At 44.3% G+C, this 18,417-nt stretch overlaps 2 protein-coding genes and 1 pseudogene across 2 annotated transcripts in view; 1 reads left to right on the forward strand and 2 right to left on the reverse strand.

Annotated features, from left to right (window-relative positions):
* EPSTI1 (epithelial stromal interaction 1) overlaps positions 1–9,887 on the reverse strand; it is a 117,496-nt gene extending 107,609 nt beyond the window's left edge. The window contains exon 1 of the mRNA XM_032150789.2: positions 9,600–9,887. Coding sequence (XP_032006680.1) covers positions 9,600–9,787 — 188 coding nt within the window. The 5' untranslated portion in view covers positions 9,788–9,887. The remainder of the gene's footprint in view (positions 1–9,599) is intronic.
* Positions 9,888–12,688: 2,801 nt separating this feature from the next.
* On the forward strand, positions 12,689–13,230 carry LOC116467219 (small ribosomal subunit protein uS13-like; annotated as a pseudogene).
* A 2,418-nt stretch (positions 13,231–15,648) lies between these two features.
* Positions 15,649–18,417, reverse strand: part of LOC116467220 (SNRPN upstream reading frame protein-like) — a 62,893-nt gene continuing 60,124 nt past the window's right edge. The window contains exon 3 of the mRNA XM_032755128.2: positions 15,649–15,968. Coding sequence (XP_032611019.1) covers positions 15,690–15,944 — 255 coding nt within the window. The 5' untranslated portion in view covers positions 15,945–15,968 and the 3' untranslated portion in view covers positions 15,649–15,689. The remainder of the gene's footprint in view (positions 15,969–18,417) is intronic.

Raw genomic sequence — 18,417 nt, forward strand, 5'->3', positions numbered from 1 at the left:
TACCTGAAATACTTAACACAAGGTCTAGCACATGGCTAATCATTGAAAACACGTGAGCTACTAATTGTTATTTTGGTTTTAGTCTCTCAGGGGTACCCAGTTTAATTATTCCAGATCATAACTAATTTACTTTATGCTACAACAGGATTCCAATGCTTCATTACATTTCTCATTTCAAAAATAAGTCAAATAGTATTAGTATCTGATAATCATTGAGACATCTACCTAGCTCATTGAGACATGTCATTAGGAAGAGTTAAATACTATCTGTTGCTTTATAAACTTCCTGCATGCTAGAGATTGACTTAAATAATCCCCTAATGAATAACCATCTATATTGAGCCATCAAGAAGATTACTCATTACAATCAATCACAGATACTCTCTTCCGATGTACTATTATTTCGTAACATTAAAAGGAACTCCAGCATTATCCAATTCTCCATCTCCAGGGAAGAATACTGGCCTGATGCCTTCAGGCCACTTAGCATCTATAAGCAGAATTTTATTCTCATAATCATATAGAGAAGGAAATTGAAAATCTGGACATTGCAGTGAGGAAGAAATAGTGAAAACAGTTCTAATATGCTCTAATAAGTTTGTAAAAACTTGCACTTAATTTCAGAATATTTTATGTGGCTTATTCAGATGCAAATAATGGGAGTCAAAATGACTTAAGTTCTGTCTTAGACATAAGAAACCATACTTCAGGATTTCAGAAAATAGACACTAAATAGTGATATTTATAAAAATTGAACACTCCTTCCTTCCTTCCTCCCTCCCTCTCTCTCTCTCTTTCTCTCTTTCTCTCTTTCTTTCTTCTTTCCCTCTGTGGCCCAGGCTGCAATCTACTCGGCTCGCTGCTGCCCGCGCCACGGACTGCCTCGGACTGCCGGCGCGCGCCACCGCTGCCTGCCTTTTCTCCTTTGGCTGCAGGCACGCGTTCGCCATGTTGGCCACGCTGGTCGCCAGCTCCTGACGCCGACTGCTCTGCCCGCCTCAGCCTCCCGAGGTACTGGGACTGCAGACGGAGTCTAGCTCACCCGGTGCTCAGTGTTGCCCGGGCTGGAGTGCGGTGGCATGGTCTGGCCTGCGGCAGCCTCCGCCTCCCAGCCGCCTGCCTTGGCCTACCAGGGTGCTGGGATTGCAGCCCCTGCCCGGCCGCCGCCCCGGCTGGGAGGTGGGGAGCGCCTCTGCCCGGCCACCCATCGTCTGGGAAGTGAGGAGCGCCTCTGCCCGGCCACCCATCGTCTGGGAAGTGAGTAGCGCCCCGGCCCGGCCGCCCCATCTGGGAAGTGAGGAGCACCTCTGCCCAGCCACCCATCGTCTGGGAAGTGAGGAGCGCCTCTGCCCGGCCGCCCCGTGTCTGGGAAGAAGTGAGGAGCGCCTCTGCCCGGCCAATCCGTCTGGGAGGTCTACCACGGAGGCCAGAAGCAATGTGGGGGCTGGACGTGGTGGCTCACGCCTGTGGTCCCGGCACTCTGGGGGGCGAGGCGGGTTGATCACTTCGGGCTAGGAGTTCGAGACCAGTCTGGCCAACTTGGCGAAACATGAAAAATACAACAGACAAACCAACCAACCAACTCAGTGACAACAAAACAGGTCTACCCTGGAGTCATACTCTAATTTTTTCTATTTTCCTCCCTTTCTGATCCTTTATCCCACTTTCTTTTTCTTCCTCTTCCTTCTCCCTCTTCTTTGTCAAATAGAGGATTAAGTTATTATCACTGATCCATATAAAGTCCCTCTCTCATTTATTTTAACTCCCACCCCCCATTTCTATTCCCCGACTTCCCATGTGCAACCTTCATAATATGTTTGATACGCATCTTTTTGTTTGTATGTATCTTTAGAAAATGTTTATTGTTTTTGTGTGCAAAAAAATTAATAAAAAAAATTAAAAAAATAAAAATAAAAAAAGCAAAATTAAAAAAGATGCCAGCACCAAAAAAAAAAAAAAAATTGAACACTATAACTTAGTGACTTCATTATTATTTATCCCACCTTGCATTCCATCTTATAATTACAAAATACTTTACAAAATTTAACAATGCTTTTTAAGGAGAAAAGAGAAAAATCAGGATTGGCCATGATGAACTGCTCTTACTAAACCATCATTTATTCTCCCTTTATCTCCCTTGAGAGTTTGGGGATGAAGAGAAGGATTACAAAGATTATTTCCTTCCCTCAAGCATAACAAACTGGTGGGATGCAGTGAGGTTGGATTAAGGAAATTAGGAAATGTTTTTCTGGGCCCTAAAGGAGGAAATGAGAAAAAGAATGGGTTTCCCCAATCTGCATAGATAACATGCCAACAACAGACATAAATAAGATGTCTAAGTGTTGAGGTTGCAGTAGGGTGTTTTAGAGACTGTATTAGTTTGAGTCCTTCAGAAGCTGACAACAAGACGGGGTTAGACATGCGAGAGATGGATAAGGGGGAATGCTTGTGAAGGATGACAGGGGGAGCAGGGGTAGGCAAGGAAAGCTTTGAGAACAAGACTGGGTCTGATTACTATTGCCAAAACCTAAATAAAAGACAGTGAGAGAGGCCTTCCCAAAGAAAATTGTATTTATTCTGGATTGAGCATTGCAATGGGAATACAGTGGGTATATTCAAGAAGGCAAAGGAAGACAAGAGTTTTTTAAGGAAAAGTGAGGAGGGTGATACAAGTTGTTTGAGACAAATATCCTTGGCTACAAGAATCAACAAGGGGAGAATCAGTACAAGGCTAGACAGACAGTTGCTAGGCAGATGTCCTTGCAGAAGTATTTTTTGTGTAAGGTTGTAGCTTTTGTGCAAAGTTGTAGTTTTTGCAGAGCCTTTTGTGAGAGTTCTTGTTATCAGGCATATGTGCATGAGAATCTTCCCTTCATGGCCGCAGCTCCACGTGTTTGACACAAGTGACCTCATTTTGATTCTGACAACTTTCATTCTATGAAAGGACCGAAGGAAAGAAGATTGAGTAGCAAGATCCTCAGAGTGTTGTACAGGTCTGAGAAAATCTTGGACACAAATATGGGGAGTCTTCTAGCAAAAGTTGCCTAATAGAGGAGTCCTACATGGGCCAGGAATAGGCTAGCACTAAAACCATCCCAAGAAAATTGTATAAAATTGAGCAAGAGAAAAACAAAACAATAAAATCTAACCGGGCTTGCAGCAGCAATCATCAAGCCAGCTTGCCCTTTGGTCCACTTCCTTGTAGCTGGTTGTTGCTCGCTAGCCCAGCTTTGAGCTGTCCAATGGACAACCCCAGATTTTCTAGCCCCTCACCCTCCATGAATCCCCTTAGAAACCCTTGCCCAGAACCCATGGAAGAAACAAATGTGAGGCTTGAGAATTCCTCCTGATTCCTGAGAATGTCGCGATGATTAAACTCTTTCTCTGCTGCAAGTGCCATTGTCAGTGTTTGGGTCTGTTGCTGCACAGAGGGCGTACAAGCCTGGCAGTCCTGCAACAGCACTGGCACCCTGGAATGCTCAACCATTGGCTGGGATGGGTGCAGCACAAGCCAGCACTCATAGGCAAGGTGTAATGGATCCAAAAGGGTGGCAGCTGGGGCCGTCAGCTGACTATGTTCCCCACTGTAAGTTCTTCTGAAGACAATCTAAATAACAAGTTTCTCTGGCTGTCCAGAGACTGTTTAAACTCCTGTGATATAATAAAAAATAAGTATTTGGTCATGGTCCCTGGATCCTGGGACAGAGCTCCCAAAACCCTTGGGATTCCCAGAGTGCTAAGTGTCTTTTGTATGCTAATGACTATTGGTGAGGTCCCTAGACAGCTAGCTTAAGAACCGAGACTGGTAGCTAGAAAAACCAACTATGCGATTGGAGGGTTAAAACTTTCAGCCCCATCTCAATTTCTGGGGAGAGGTGGGGACTGGAGATTTAATCACCAATGGCCACTGATTTAATCAATTATGCCTAGGTAATAAAGCCTCAATAAAAGTTCTTGAACTATAAGGTTTGGGGGTCTTCCAGGTTGGCGAACACATCAAAGCATCTACCCAGAGTATGGAAACTCTTCACACCCCACCACCTACCCCTTCATCCCCCAAGAGATGCCTTACACATCTCTTCCACTTGACTGAGTTCTATCCTTTATGATAAGCCTGTAATCATAAGTACAGTAATTTCTGCAAGTTTTGTGAGTCACTCTACTGAATTATCAAAACTGGGGAAGGGGAGATGCATGGGAACCCCCAACTTTGTAGTCTGGTGGGTAGACATACAGGTAGCCTGGAGACTCCATTTGCAGCTAGTGTCCAGAGTCTGAAGTGGGGGGCAGTTTTGGGGGACTGAGCCCTTAATTTGTGGGATCCACACTAACTCTGAGTAGTTAGTGTTAGAACTGAACTGTGGGACACCTAGTTGGGGTCAGAGTTAGTTGCTGTTAGAATGACATATTTGGTGTCAGGAAAAAAAACACACACACACAACTCCTAATGATCCTGTAGACCAAAGCTCAAATGTCATGTCTGAGGAAAGATTTTCCTGCTCCCAAGACCAGCTCAGCCCCCGGCTTTCCTTGCAAGCTTGTCCAGCCCAGGGCCCACAAGGTGCATGTAGCCCAGGTGGCTCAGGATGGCTTTGAATGTGGCCCAACACAAATTCATAAACTTTCTTAAAACATTGAGGCTTTTTTGAGATTTTTTTTTTTTTAAGCTCATCCACTATCATTAGTGTTAGTGTATTTTGTATGGGACCCAAGACGATTCTTCTTCCAATGTGGCCCCAGGAAGCCAAAAGATTGGATACCCCTGCTTTAAAGTATACATATTTATTCACATATTAATAAATGTCTGTCCCATCAATTAGACAGTAAGCTTCATGAGGGCTTATTTTGTGTTGAATAGTTATTTGTTCCTAGTTTTTAATTAGTTCTTTTAAGCTAGAGATCCTCTCATTCCATGGTGGTTACGAGGATTGAAAGAGTTAATATACATAGTGTGCTTTTACATACTAGGTACCACATAAGTGCTATTATTATTATTGCTCATGTTGAAGTCTCTACAATACTAATACGAAGTAGGCTACAAAAATGTTAAGATTAACATAATTTGTGGCTCATGCCTGTAATCCCAGCACTTTGGGAGGCCGAGGTGGGTGGATCACGAGGTCAGGAGATCGAGACCACGGTGAAACCCCGTCTCTACTAAAAATACAAAAAATTAGCTGGGTGTGGTGGCGGGTGCCTGTAGTCCCAGCTACTCGGGAGGCTGAGGCAGGAGAATGGCGTGAACCCGGGAGGCGGAGCTTGCAGTGAGCCGAGATCGCGCCACTGCACTCCAGCCTGGGCGACAGCGAGACTCCGTCTCAAAAAAAAAAGATTAACATAATTTATATACAAATTCAGCTCAAGTTAAGTGTAAAATAAAATTCCATATTATAGGTTCATTTTCAAAATATCTGTTTATTTTCTTCAAACAGCATCAAGCTAAAGGACCAGGTATGGTTAGACAAGTACATGAATGTGAACTCAACCCTGTATTACTAGCACAGGCAAGACCCCATTTCCCAGAATTGGATAAAACTAGGTAAATGCATGTCTTTGTCTTATATTTATCTAGAGGTGATATAAATAATGTAAAATATTTACAAACAAGCAGAATATTAAAAGGAAGGATAAAGGTTTACTTTGGATTCGAAGTTTGTGTAAGCTTTTTTCTCTCCTTTAATTTGTATAGATAGCTTTGATATTTAAGGACAAGACAAAAATCACCAAGTCAAAATAATTGGGAAAGCTAGTATGAATTAATAAATACTTATAATAACTTAAATCCAAATTCCATCAAGAACTCAACATTGGCCTGGTGCGGTAGCTCACGCCTGTAATCCCAGCACTTTGGGAGGCCGAGGCAGGTGGATCACAAGGTCAGGAGTTTGAGACCAGCCTGGCCAATATGGTGAAACCCCGTCTCTACTAAAAACACGAAAATTAGCCAGGCATGGTGGCATGTGCCTGTGGTACCAGCTGCTCGGGAGGCTGAGGCAGAGGAGTCGCTTGAACCCGGGAGGCAGAGGTTGTGGTGAGCTGAGATTGCGCCATTGCACTCCAGCTTGGGTGACAGAGCAAGACTCTGTCTCAAAAAAAAAAAAAGAATTCAATCTTTTCTGAGAGTCTATCAGAGGTACTCAGAATAATTTAATATATTGATAGCCACAGATTTTTACTAGTATACTTTGTTTCTATGCAAATAGGTGGTTTATTTATTTATTTGAGACAGGGCCTCACTCTGTTGCCCAGACTGGAGTACAGTGGTACAATCACAGCTCACTGTAGTCTTGGAGCTCTGGAGCTCAAGCTGTCCTTCTGCCTCAGCCTCTTGAGTAGCTGGGACACAGGTATGTGCCACCGTGCCCAGATAAATTTCTTTTTTTTTTTTTTGGAGAGACAAGGGACTCCCTTGTTACTCCTGGACTAAAGCAATCCTCCCACATTGGCTTTCCAAAGTGCTGAGGTTACAGGCACAAGCCCCTGCACCCGACCACAAGTAGGTGTTTTAAACCAGTGTTTTTTTTTTTTTTTTTTTTTAACAAGGCACAAACACTCGACTTAAGGGTGACAGCATAGTACTTTACCAGGAATAAAGTTATGTTTTACACATATACACGTGGAAAAATTAAAACCCTATGAAGTTGGTATTGTCTTATATTAAGTAATGAGGAAACTGAGGCATAAAATAGCTAAGGATTTTGTTCAAAGAGCAAGTGATGGCATAATCAGAACTTGAACCCAGGTCTACCCGGCATCAGAGCCCATATTCCTAATCCCCACACTGGGGCTGCAGGAGGAAATTAATGGAAGGATGCACACAAATCTTTTACCATATAAATAAATTCATATTATGAGTGGACAAATGAAACTGTACTATTAAAGCACTTTATCCTCTTTTTTTTTTTTCTTTTTTGTTTGTTTTGTTTTGTTTTTGAGACAGAGTCTCGCTCTGTCGCCCAGGCTGGAGTGTAGTGGCACAATCTCGGCTCACTGCAAGCTCTGCCTCCCGGGTTCACACCATTCTCCTGCCTCAGCCTCCCGAGTAACTGGGACTACAGGCACCCGCCACCACGCCTGGCTAATTTTTTGTATTTTTAGTAGAGACGGGGTTTCACTGTGTTAGCCAGGATGGTCTGGATCTCCTGACCTCGTGATCCGCCCGCCTCAGCCTCCCAAAGTGCTGGGATTACAGGCGTGAGACACCACGCCCAGCCTCTTCATTTTTTTTAAATCAGAAAGTGTTTCTAATTTTTATCCCCAAAATAAATAAAGCCTTCTTTATTTTGGGGCAGGGGGTGGGCAGCTAATTCTACTGAGATATTTGCCATTCATTTTCCTTGGTTTTCCAACTTCATTAAAACAAACAAGTGAGAAAGTGAATCTAAGTAACTAATGGAGACGCAACAAAAATTCAAAGTCGTCCCAACAGGATCTCAGACATCAAACCCCTAAAAGGGAATATATAATTCTGTACTTACTGCAACTGGTTCACGTGAGGAAAAAAAAAAAAAAGGAAGACTCTGTGAGAGATAACTAAACACTTCCTGGTAATTTTTAATGGTTTATTTGAAAATATTTTTAGGAATCGCAAAATAGTGTGCAGTGAGGTCTTCAGGGTATTAAGGCCTGGATAACCCATCAGAAAGCTGCCTCTTTCTGAGCAATTTGATCTAGCAAGATTCCAGCGTAATTACAACCAAATAAGAAAGCAGATTCAACAGTTAATACTTATGCGATGATATGAGCTTAAAAATAAATGGTTATATCTAAATAAATGCTTTTTAACAGAAAAAAGTCATGCAAATCATGTTCATCATTAACTATTCATGGATATCAGACCATATGTCTATGACCTTTGTTACTGTTAAGTACTATAGCTTGTAGATACGTGGGTTATTTGAAAGTAATTGGCTGCTTCTACTGTGGCAAGACACTAATTATTCTGAGGAGGAAAGAAATACAACAATCTCTAATTGATTTCCAGATTATCCACCCCACCTAAGGGTAAACCTAAGCTGAATAATAATATTAAAGGCCTGGTACTTTCAAAAGCTAAGGGATGAAAGAAAATCTACTGTTTATCAGCCATAAGGCTATATACTGTTTCTTAGCAACCAGCGTTTGTCTTTCAGAGGACTAGAAGTCCATGAAAAAGGAGACACTAAAAATAAAACCATTTGGACAGTTCCAATTCACAGAGGCAGCACTTCAAAGGCAGTGATGTTGTGATAAACCATACTGTTGAGTTAAAGAAGTTCATTCCATTGGCTGGAAAGACAGGCTCATGACACTTGCATAATAAATGTTTCCCGGATACTCACGGCAGTCCCTGAACCAAAGACCAGGAATAAAAGCTACCTATCTGTTCCTGCATAGAGCACATATCAACATCAGGGACGAGAGGTACTATGGTCACTCACCTCTCAGCTCCACTCCTCTGATTGTAAGAGGCTAGTTTATCTGGGAGTCTTGCTGGGATGTAGGCTTGCTCCTACCTAGAGGCAGAATTTGAATCTTCTACCCCATATCATATTTCTTGTTGACCCTTACCTGTTAGTGTCTGATATAGTAATTCCGTTTAGGACACTGAGCTTAGTTTTTCTGTTTTGTTTTGTTTTGAGACAGTCTCACTCTGTTGCCCAGGCTGGAGTGCAATGGCACAATTTCCGCTCACTGCAACCTCCGCCTCCCGGGTTCAAGTGATTCTCCTACCTCAGCCTCCCAAGTAGCTGGGACTACAGGCGTGTGCCATCACACCCAGCTTATTTTTTATTTTTAGTAAAGACTGGGTTTCACCATGTTGGCCAGGCTGGTTTCGAACTCCTGACCTCAGGTGATCTGCCTGCCTTGGCCTCCCAAAGTGCTGGGATAACAGGCTTGAGCCAACGCGCCTGGCCCGGCACCAAGTTTTGTTTTTTTTTCTTGAGACAGAGTCTCGCTGTCGCCCAGGCTGCAGTGCAATGGCGCGATCTCGGCTCACTGCAGACTCCGCCCCCCGGGGTTCACGCCATTCTCCCGCCTCAGCCTCCTGAGTAGCTGGGACTACAGGCGCCAGCCACCTCGCCCGGCTAATTTTTTGTATTTTTAGTAGAGACGGGGTTTCACTGTGTTAGCCAGGATGGTCTCGATCTCCTGACCTCGTGATCTGCCCGCCTCGGCCTCCCAAAGTGCTGGGATTACAGGCGTGAGCCACCGCGCCTGGCTGGCACCAAGTTTTTAAAAACAGTAAGGGAAAAGTTATTTCCATACTGGTTGGAGTATGAGTTCTGGAGATATCTGGAAAATGACATCTTACTGGATGCCTAGGCAGTTCCTACACACCCATATCTTTCAATCCTGTTGCCAGTCACAAAACTTAGGAAAGTAGTGTTCCTGGAGGGAACCAGGCTAGTTATTTACCAAAGGACTGCAAACTAGCCGACTCAATTTATAAGGTACGGCATGGATACTTTCATTTAAGCAAATGAGCTTTCATTCAGTCAAAATCTCTGTTGTTGGGCCCCTGTGGTTTTAAACTCCAAGGACCAAGAAGGTGCTTGTGAGTGACTATGTCTGGGGCCCGGGCTCCCGCCCCGAAGCCAGGTTGTTAAAATACTCACTGCCTCTGGCCCGCGTGCACGACGCTCTCCCGCGAAGGGCTCTCAGGGGCTTCCTCCAAACCCTGTCTCTGGTCTTCCAGGGGCCTCAGCTGCCCGTGCCGCCCATAAGTGTCCTGGGGATTCCGGGTCGGGCGGGAGGCAGGGGAGGCGCCGAGCCCGGAGCTCACCACTCTATTGCGGGTGTACATGGTTCACAGCCCGCGGGTCCCGGGCCGCCGTCGCTGCGGGAGGGTTGCGGCTGGGACGCTTAGCGAGTCTCAAGATGGGATTCCGAAGTGCAGAGGCAGCGGTTTTAACAGCCGAGTTTCGGTTTCTCAGAATCAGCAGCAGACTGCGCCCGCCCCAGAGAACTTCCGCTTGTATTCTCCACTGAGGCCCCCTCCGACCTTATGGCGGGTTAACAGCCCAGGATGTTGACTTGAGCCGGCTTGGTCGGCTACAGGTGAGACTGTTTAAAGTCTCACAATCACCTTAGAGGTTAATCAGAATAACTGGGATCAGCCACGGACACCTGGTGAGCGATTAGCCCGCAAAGTGACTACAGTCCTGAAAGATACTTGAGAAACTTTAACAGGCAACTCTGATTTGAGGTTACCGCTGGGTATTTGAGACTGTAAAAAATGTATTAACCTTAAAATACCAGAGATTAGGTGAATAACTAAAATCATCTCAACAAAATGTCGCCTTTTATCAGTAATGACTGCTGTGTGGCTGTTCCCAATGCACATACTTTCAAGTTAGAGGAAATGGAAACTGAAATCAAAAGAAAACAAAAACCCACAAAGCCGGAGAAGTAAGCTAAGGTAGACATGATTCTCCAGGCAGCCTTGCTAAGTAATTGACTAGACATTCGAGAACTATTAAAAATACCTGCTCTGTGCAGAACAGTGTGCAATGGTGATGTGGGGACATTTTAAAATATGGATTTGTAAGGCTCAGTTTCTGTAGGTCCAGGGTGAGCTCTGGCATTCATATTTTTGAAAAGCTCCCAGATGATTCTGATGTGTGCCAAGGTTGGTCACCAGGGTCACAATGCCATCTACACAAAGATGAGTAAAGGCTCTTCCCTCACATTACCTGCATTCTAGGAGTATCCTGGTAGACAGGTAAACAAATGGGAATGCCACTTTGGGATAAATGAAATGACAGGCAGCTGTGGAGGCACAGGGAAACTAGGGATTAGCCCTCTGAGTAATTCAGGAAGAGGGACATTTGAGAATGAGCCACCAAAGACATAGGAATTCACCAAGAAGAAGGAGGTGCTATGGCAGAGGCTTGTCACTTAAAATGACACAGTGTGTACTTAATTCCAGGGGTTGTCATGTGGTTGGAGCACCCCAGCCCTAGGTCAGCAAGGCACTTAGGAGCTGGACTGTTCTCCTTATATTATTGGTGCTTAGAACAAAAAGACACATGCAGGTTTGATAGCTAATGAAAGAATGAAATTGAAGGGTGGGCAAGGGTGGGACAGGAGAGGAGAAAATAATGACAAGGAACATGGTAGGAAAGGCAGTCAGAATTTCTATGCCATCCTAAGACATTAGGGTTTTGTAGACTAGGCCAGAGTTTCACAAATTTCAGTAAGCATCAGAACCACTTGGAGGAGGGTGTGTTAAAACAGATTTATGGCCAGGAGTGGTGGCTCACTCCTGTAATTCCAGTACTTTTGGAGGCCGAGGCAGGAGGATCACCTGAGGCCAGGAGTTTAAGGTCAGCCTCGGCAGCATGTTAAGACCTCATCTCTACAAAACAAATAAATAAAACATAAAAGACATTTCACATGGGAGATTAGCATAGATAAACACTAGATGAAAGAGAGAATTGAGTACTGGAAGGCAGCAGAGACAAGGGGAGATGGCTTTTATAGTGCTTTGAGACCAGCTCTGCCACATACTGGCCACACAACCAAGGCCAAGTCTCTTACTTACTCAGAGGTCCAGTTTCCTCCTCTGCCCCACGTGGGTATTGTGAGGAATAGAGATCATCCACATCAGTGGTTCTCAAATGGAGTTGATTTTTCCTCTAGCAGACATCTGGCAATGCCTGGAGATATTTTTGATTGTGAAGCCTCAAAGTGAGTAGGTGCTACTAGCATCTAGTGTGTAAAGGCCAGGGATGCTGCTAAACATCCTACAATGCACAGAATAGGCCCACAGGACAGAGTGGTCCTGCCCTAAGTGTCAACAGTGTTGAAGTTGAAAAATCCTGATCTTCACAATATGCCTATCTTACAGCCCCAGTAATTTAATGGTTGCTGTCTTTATGGTGACTTTTAGCTTTGTGACTGGATAGGAGGTAGAACCATTAACCTAGACGAGGGACAAGCTTTGAGGGAAGTTCTAAGAGTCTGTTTAGGTGCTATTGGGTGTGAGGTACCAGGGGGTTGAGAAACGCAGACCTAGAGATCAACAAAAAGAGGAACAGCGTGGCCTTTCTGGAGGCCATCTTCCACATTGTTCTTTACTAGGAAAATACCCCTGCAACTCTTGTTTCAGAGAAGAAAATTGTTTTGGTGGTTGGATGAAATTTAAAGTTTGAGGAAGGGAAAACCCACATTGGGGGAAAACTGATTCTCCTGAAGGAGCTGGTAGTAGGGATGTTGGCCTCAAGAATACACTTAGTTAACCATATTTGTTTCACAACACAACCATATCTCACACCAAAGTTTCAAACCTGAGATTTCTCACTCCATTCACTTCTTGTTTTACCTGAGATTTCTCACTCCATTCACTTCTTGTTTTGCCACATTCTCAAAGTGTTTTTAAAAATGTGAATGTGAGGCCAGGCGCGGTGGCTCATGCCTGTAATCCCAGCACTTTGGGAGGCCGAGGCGGGCAGATCACGAGGTCAGGAGATCGAGACCTTCCTGGCTAACACAGTGAAACCCCGTCTCTACTAAAAATACAAAAAATTAGCCCAGCGTGGTGGCGGGCGCCTGTAGTCCCAGCTACTCAGGAGGCTGAGGCAGGAGAATGGCGTGAACCCGGGAGGCGGAGCTTGCGGTGAGCCGAGATCGTGCCTCTGCACTCCAGCCTGGGCGACAGAGCGAGACTCCGTCTCAAAAAAAAAAAAAAAAAAAAGCTCTCTCTTCCACAGGAGGCCTACACGCCGCCGCTTGTGCTGCCGCCATGTCTCTAGTGATCCCTGAAAAGTTCCAGCATATTTTGCGAGTACTCAACATCAACATCGATGGGCGGCGGAAAATAGCCTTTGCCGTCACTGCCATTAAGGGTGTGGGCTGAAGATATGCTCATGTGGTCTTGAGGAAAGCAGACATTGACCTCACCAAGAGGGCGGGAGAACTCACTGAGGATGAGGTGGAACGTGTAATCACCATTATGCAGAATCCACGCCAGTACAAGATCCCAGACTGGTTCTTGAACAGACAGAAGGATGTAAAGGATGGAAAATATAGCCAAGTCCTAGCCAATGGTCTGGACAACAAGCTCCGTGAAGACCTGGAGCGACTGAAGAAGATTTGGGCCCATAGAGGGCTGCGTCACTTCTGGGGCCTTCGTGTCCGAGGCCAGCACACCAAGACTACTGGCCGCCGTGGCCGCACTGTGGGTGTGTCCAAGAAGAAATAAGTCTGTAGGCCTTGTCTGTTAATAAATAGTTTATATACAAAAAAAAAAAAAAGTGAATGTGATTTATTATGGCAACAGACATCTACAGGCTCCTTTTGGATGCCCCAGAATGGGCTCTCTACCTGTGTATCATCCATTCTTTCACCGTAGGTGTGTGCATTTGGGTGAAAATATGGGCTGGCCTTTTACTGGAATTGTTCTGGGGTGCGTTCTTCTACAGCGGTGGCTGGTGGAGAGAAGCAGAGGTGAGTGGGGAGGGTCCTGGGCCCCCATCCCCATTTAGCCAAGTACTTTAGCCCCTTATCTCTTCTACTCACTGGGCTACTGCCTAATTTTGTTTGAAGCAAGAATTCAATCGCTTTTAAGTTTGAAAAACCACCGTACTAGACAATTACCTAGGAATATTTTTTTTGTTTTTTTTGTTTGTTTGTTTTTGTTTTTGTTTGTTTTGAGACGGAGTCTCACTCTGTCGCCCAGGCTGGGGTGCAGTGGCGCAATCTCGGCTCACTGCAAGCTCGGCCTCCTGGGTTCACGCCATTCTCCTGCCTCAGCCAGGGCCCCACCACCCCGCTAATTTTTTTTATTTTTTATAGAGAGGGTTTCACATGTTGCCAGGTGGTCTCGATCTCCTGACCCTGGGATTACAGGCGTGAGCCACCGTGCCCAGCAGGAATATGTTTTAAGAGACATGAGAAAGAAGTGAAATCTAGTGGGATTGTTAGATTACCTGAAATTTGGCCAATTAGAGGTTCATTTAGGAAATGTTTTTCTTTTCAAATGAAACTGCCTCTAGGAAATAATCATGTATTCGTTCCTTTTGGTAAATGAGTTTAATCTGAGCAAAAGACGTTTTGGTTGGGGAAGAGGAGAACTGAGTGAAAAGAAAAAGGATTCCAAAAGTTGTGTAAAGAAAAATGTAAAATGAGGCATTGTTGGGGAATGGAAATTCAGAAATACAATGAGCGATTTTAGCCAGCCCTATGAGCTCTAAGAGAGAAGATTAAATCAAAAAGAAACTTTACCAGTTTGTTTTACTGCAAACATGTCTAAGTGTGTCTTCTATCTTTCAAGAAAAGAAATGGGAATATATATCTGATTTTTAAATTAATTGCCTTAGATTACTCCTGCATTAATATGTACAAATATAGGTCGGGCACGGTGGCTCAAGCCTGTAATCCCAGCACTTTGGGAGGCCGAGGCAGGCAGATCATGAGGTCAGAAGTTCAAGACCAGCCTGGCCAACATAGTCAAACCCCGTCTCTACTAAAAATACAAAAAAGTAGCCAGGTGTGGTGGTGTGCGCCTGTAATCCCAGCTACGCAGGAGGCTGAGGCAGGAGAATCGTGTGAACCCAGGAGGCAGAGGTTGCAGTGAGCCGAGATTACGCCATCGCACTCCAGCCTGGGTGACAGTGTGAGACACCGTCTCAAAAAAAAAAAAAAAAAGAAAAAATGTACAAATATATAGAGAAATACATAAACTCTAAGACTTTTCTTGTCATAAAATGTGTCAATGAAAAAAATCTTAGTTTTCGAAAATTCTAAAAAGTTACATTTCCTTAAATTTGATTCTTCAGTGGAAAGTTAGATTAATCGAAGAGATTTAAGACAGCAGTTATCTAAAGGTTTTTTTTTTTCTCTTCTAACAAAGGAGTTATGTAAAACTCTCTGAATATTTGGTATCTCCTCATTTTTAGTGTGTGTGTATGTATGTGTTTGAGCATATTTGTATTGTGACAATTTCATGTGAAATTCTTTAAATCCTACCATAGAATTGTGGAATGGTACAATTGTGAGTCACCATAAGTTCATACAAGAAATATCTTTTGAATGATAAGCATATATCATTCTTTGCATCAGACCCTGGAGCTACAGTGGCAAACAGACAGAATCCTGTTATTCCAGCTTCATATTTAAGAGCATCTAACCACTTTATTTTATTTTATTTTATTTTATTTTTTTTTTTTTTTGAGAGGTTTTGTCCCCCAGGTGAGTGCAGTGGCAGATCTCGGTCATCTGGGACTACAGGCGCCCGCCAACATGTCCAGCTAATTTTTTGTATTTTTAGTAGAGACGGGGTTTCACTGTGTTAGCCAGGATGGTCTCGATCTCCTGACCTCATGATCCAGCCCGCCTCGGCCTCCCAAAGTGCTGGGATTACAGGCTTGAGCCACCGCGCCCGGCTAACCACTTTATTTTAAACAAGGAGACAGAGGCTTAGAGAAGCCAAATGACTCACCAGCGTTGTGCACAAACTAGTGGCATAGCTAGAACATAAATTTAAGTCTTCTGAGCCCCAAGTTTAGCTTTTCATATTTTGGAAGATGATTGTGACAAAATGTCTTTTTTGACAAAATTCAGAATTTGGCATGTTGTTTACTTATTATAATTATCCCAATAAGCAGCTGTGCATTACTTTCTTTTTTTTTAAATTATGAATAATATTTTTATTACATTGTCTGGTTTTTTCTTGGAATCAGATTCCTCGCTACTCCAATATGGCTTTAACCACCTCTTGGTTTCTCAGCTAAGAATGCCTGCCTCAGTTCAGCCTGGAAATCCACCACAGGTACTTGCTGCTGCTGAGAACGCCTCGGGTACAACTGACACTCTTGGTTGCTCAGTGAGGCAGTCCTTCTGCGTTTGATTTGGACTTCCACCTCTGGTACGTGCTGTTCTGTAGTTCGTCTCAGGTGTAAGCGATCCCTTGCCCGCTCCATCGCATCACTGACCGCTCCTCGGACAGATGCGTCAGGCATCTCCGGCGGCCGCTCCACTCTCAACTTTCTAAAATCAAAATGATTATGTCAAAGTTTCTGAACCTATCAGAATCAACGTTAACAAAAACCTTAACACTCCAATATTTACCCCTATAATTACACGATCAAATGATCTCTACAATGATACTGTTTTATACAACTTGTCAAAATTTCATGAATTGCAAACATGCTATATTTGGGCTAAAATGTCTTTTCTTTAACAGTGTTGGCCGGGCGCGGTGGCTCACGCCTGTAATCCCAGCACTTTGGGAGGCCGAGGCGGGTGGATCACGAGGTCAGGAGATCGAGACCATCCTGGCTAACACAGTGAAACCCCGTCTCTACTAAAAATACAAAAAATTAGCCAGGCGAGGTGGCAGGCGCCTGTAGTCCCAGCTACTTGGGAGGCTGAGGCAGGAGAATGGCGTGAACCCCGGGGGGCGGAGCCTGCAGTGAGCCGAGATCGCGCCACTGCACTCCAGCCTGGGTGAAAGAGCAAGACTCCATCTCAAAAAAAAAAAAAAAAAAAAAAAACACTGTTAAAATAGTGAGCCTTATAGTGTAGTGCAAAGAATTCTACTTAAGAATGGAAAGATATACTATTTTTCGGATGACAATGTGTACTGTCACTTGGGGAAATGAGGAATGTAGAAATGTGCTTTAAATGGTATTTTCTACCCTCAGATAGGTGGCTGAATTTCCTTGTTTGTAAATTCAAATCTGAGGAGTAGGTAACAGCTGCCATATCTGGGTTCTAACACTGTGTAGTAGCTGTCACAAGATCTCTGCTGGCTACAGGAATGGAAGGAATTTCCCTTAACTTTGGGGAAACTTCTGTAGACTCTGTCAGTGGCGTTGGCAGGGAGATTACCCTGAAGGGTTTCTTTAGCTGTGATAAATGAATCAAACAGAAACTCTGTAAAGTACTCTTCATTTTTTGTGTGTACTTTTTTTTTTTTTCAAACGAAGTCTCACTCTGTCAGTCAGGCCAGAGTGCAATGGCATGATCTCAACTCACTGCCACGTCTGCCTCCCAGGTTTAAGTGACTCTCTAGCCTCAACCTCCTGAGTAGCTGAGATTACAGGTGTGCACCACCACACCCGGCTAATTTTTGTATTTTTAGTAGAGACGGGGTTTCACCATGTTGCTCTGTCAATCTGGTCTTTATTTTTTTTTTTTTTTTTTTTTTCACCCAGGCTGGAGTGCAGTGGCGCGATCTCGGCTCACTGCAGGCTCTGCCCCCCAGGATTCACGCCATTCTCCTGCCTCAGCCTCCCGCGTAGCTGGGACTACAGGTGCCGACCACCTCGCCCGGCTAATTTTTTGCATTTTTAGTAGAGATGGGGTTTCACCGTGTTAGCCAGGATGGTCTCAATCTCCTGACCTCGTGATCCGCCCGCCTCGGCCTCCCAAAGTGCTGGGATTACAGGCGTTAGCCACTGTGCCCGGCCGATCAATCTGGTCTCAAACTCCTGACCTCAAGTGATCCGCCTGCCTTGGCCTCCCAAATTGCTGGGATTACAGGCATGAGCCACCATGCCCAGCCTTAGGAGTACCAGTTATTTTTACCCAACATCTGTTCCTTTTCCAAAGATGCCTCTTCTTAGGGAACTCCTAATTGTTCTGATGTTTTAACTCTAAGCCAACACTTTTGTGAGCCTCATAGTCCTTCGTAAATATCACCAGGTATGTAAGAAAACATGTGGTACAGTGGAAAGAGTAATGGCCACAAAGGCAGAAGATCTGAACCTGAGACCTGGCAAAGCCATTTAAAGAGATTTGTGAGCTCAGGCAATCATTGAAACTCTCTGAACTTTGGTTGCTTTATTTGTTTTTGTTTTTTTTTTGAGACGTCTGTCTGTCACCCAGGTTGGATTGTGGGGCTCACGTCATGAAGCCTCCGCCTCTGCCTCAGCCTCTCCGAGTAGCTGGGACTACAGGCGCCCGCCACCACGCCCGGCTAATTTTTTGTATTTTTAGTAGAGACGGGGTTTCACCGTGGTCTCGATCTCCTGACCTCGTGATCCGCCCGCCTCGGCCTCCCAAAGTGCTAGGATTACAAGCGTGAGCCACTGCGCCCGGCCTCTGGTTGCTTTATTTGTAAGATGGAAATATTAATCATAATAACCCCACCTGTCCTATCTACCTTTTAGAATCTTGTGAGGGCCATAAATTGCACCTTGATGCAATATATATTGATGTTATAATTTTTGAGTTGTCAATGTAAGAGCTTTATACATTTTTTCTAATAATACTTAAATTTGTCCTCAAGGAATTCTTAACTTCAGTTTTAGGGGCTTTTGGTTTTAAATTGCTAAAGCATCACAGAGCTATATCTTTAGTGTTTTTTTGTTTGTTTGTTTGTTTTTTGAGACAGAGTCTTACTCTGTCCCCCAGGCTGGAGTGCAGTGGTGCAATCTCAGCTTACTGCAAGCTCTGCCTCCCAGGTTCATGTCATTCTCCTGCCTCAGC

Source organism: Hylobates moloch, unplaced genomic scaffold, assembly GCF_009828535.3.
Source record: "Hylobates moloch isolate HMO894 unplaced genomic scaffold, HMol_V3 SCAFFOLD_4, whole genome shotgun sequence".
Classification (NCBI taxonomy): domain Eukaryota; kingdom Metazoa; phylum Chordata; class Mammalia; order Primates; family Hylobatidae; genus Hylobates; species Hylobates moloch.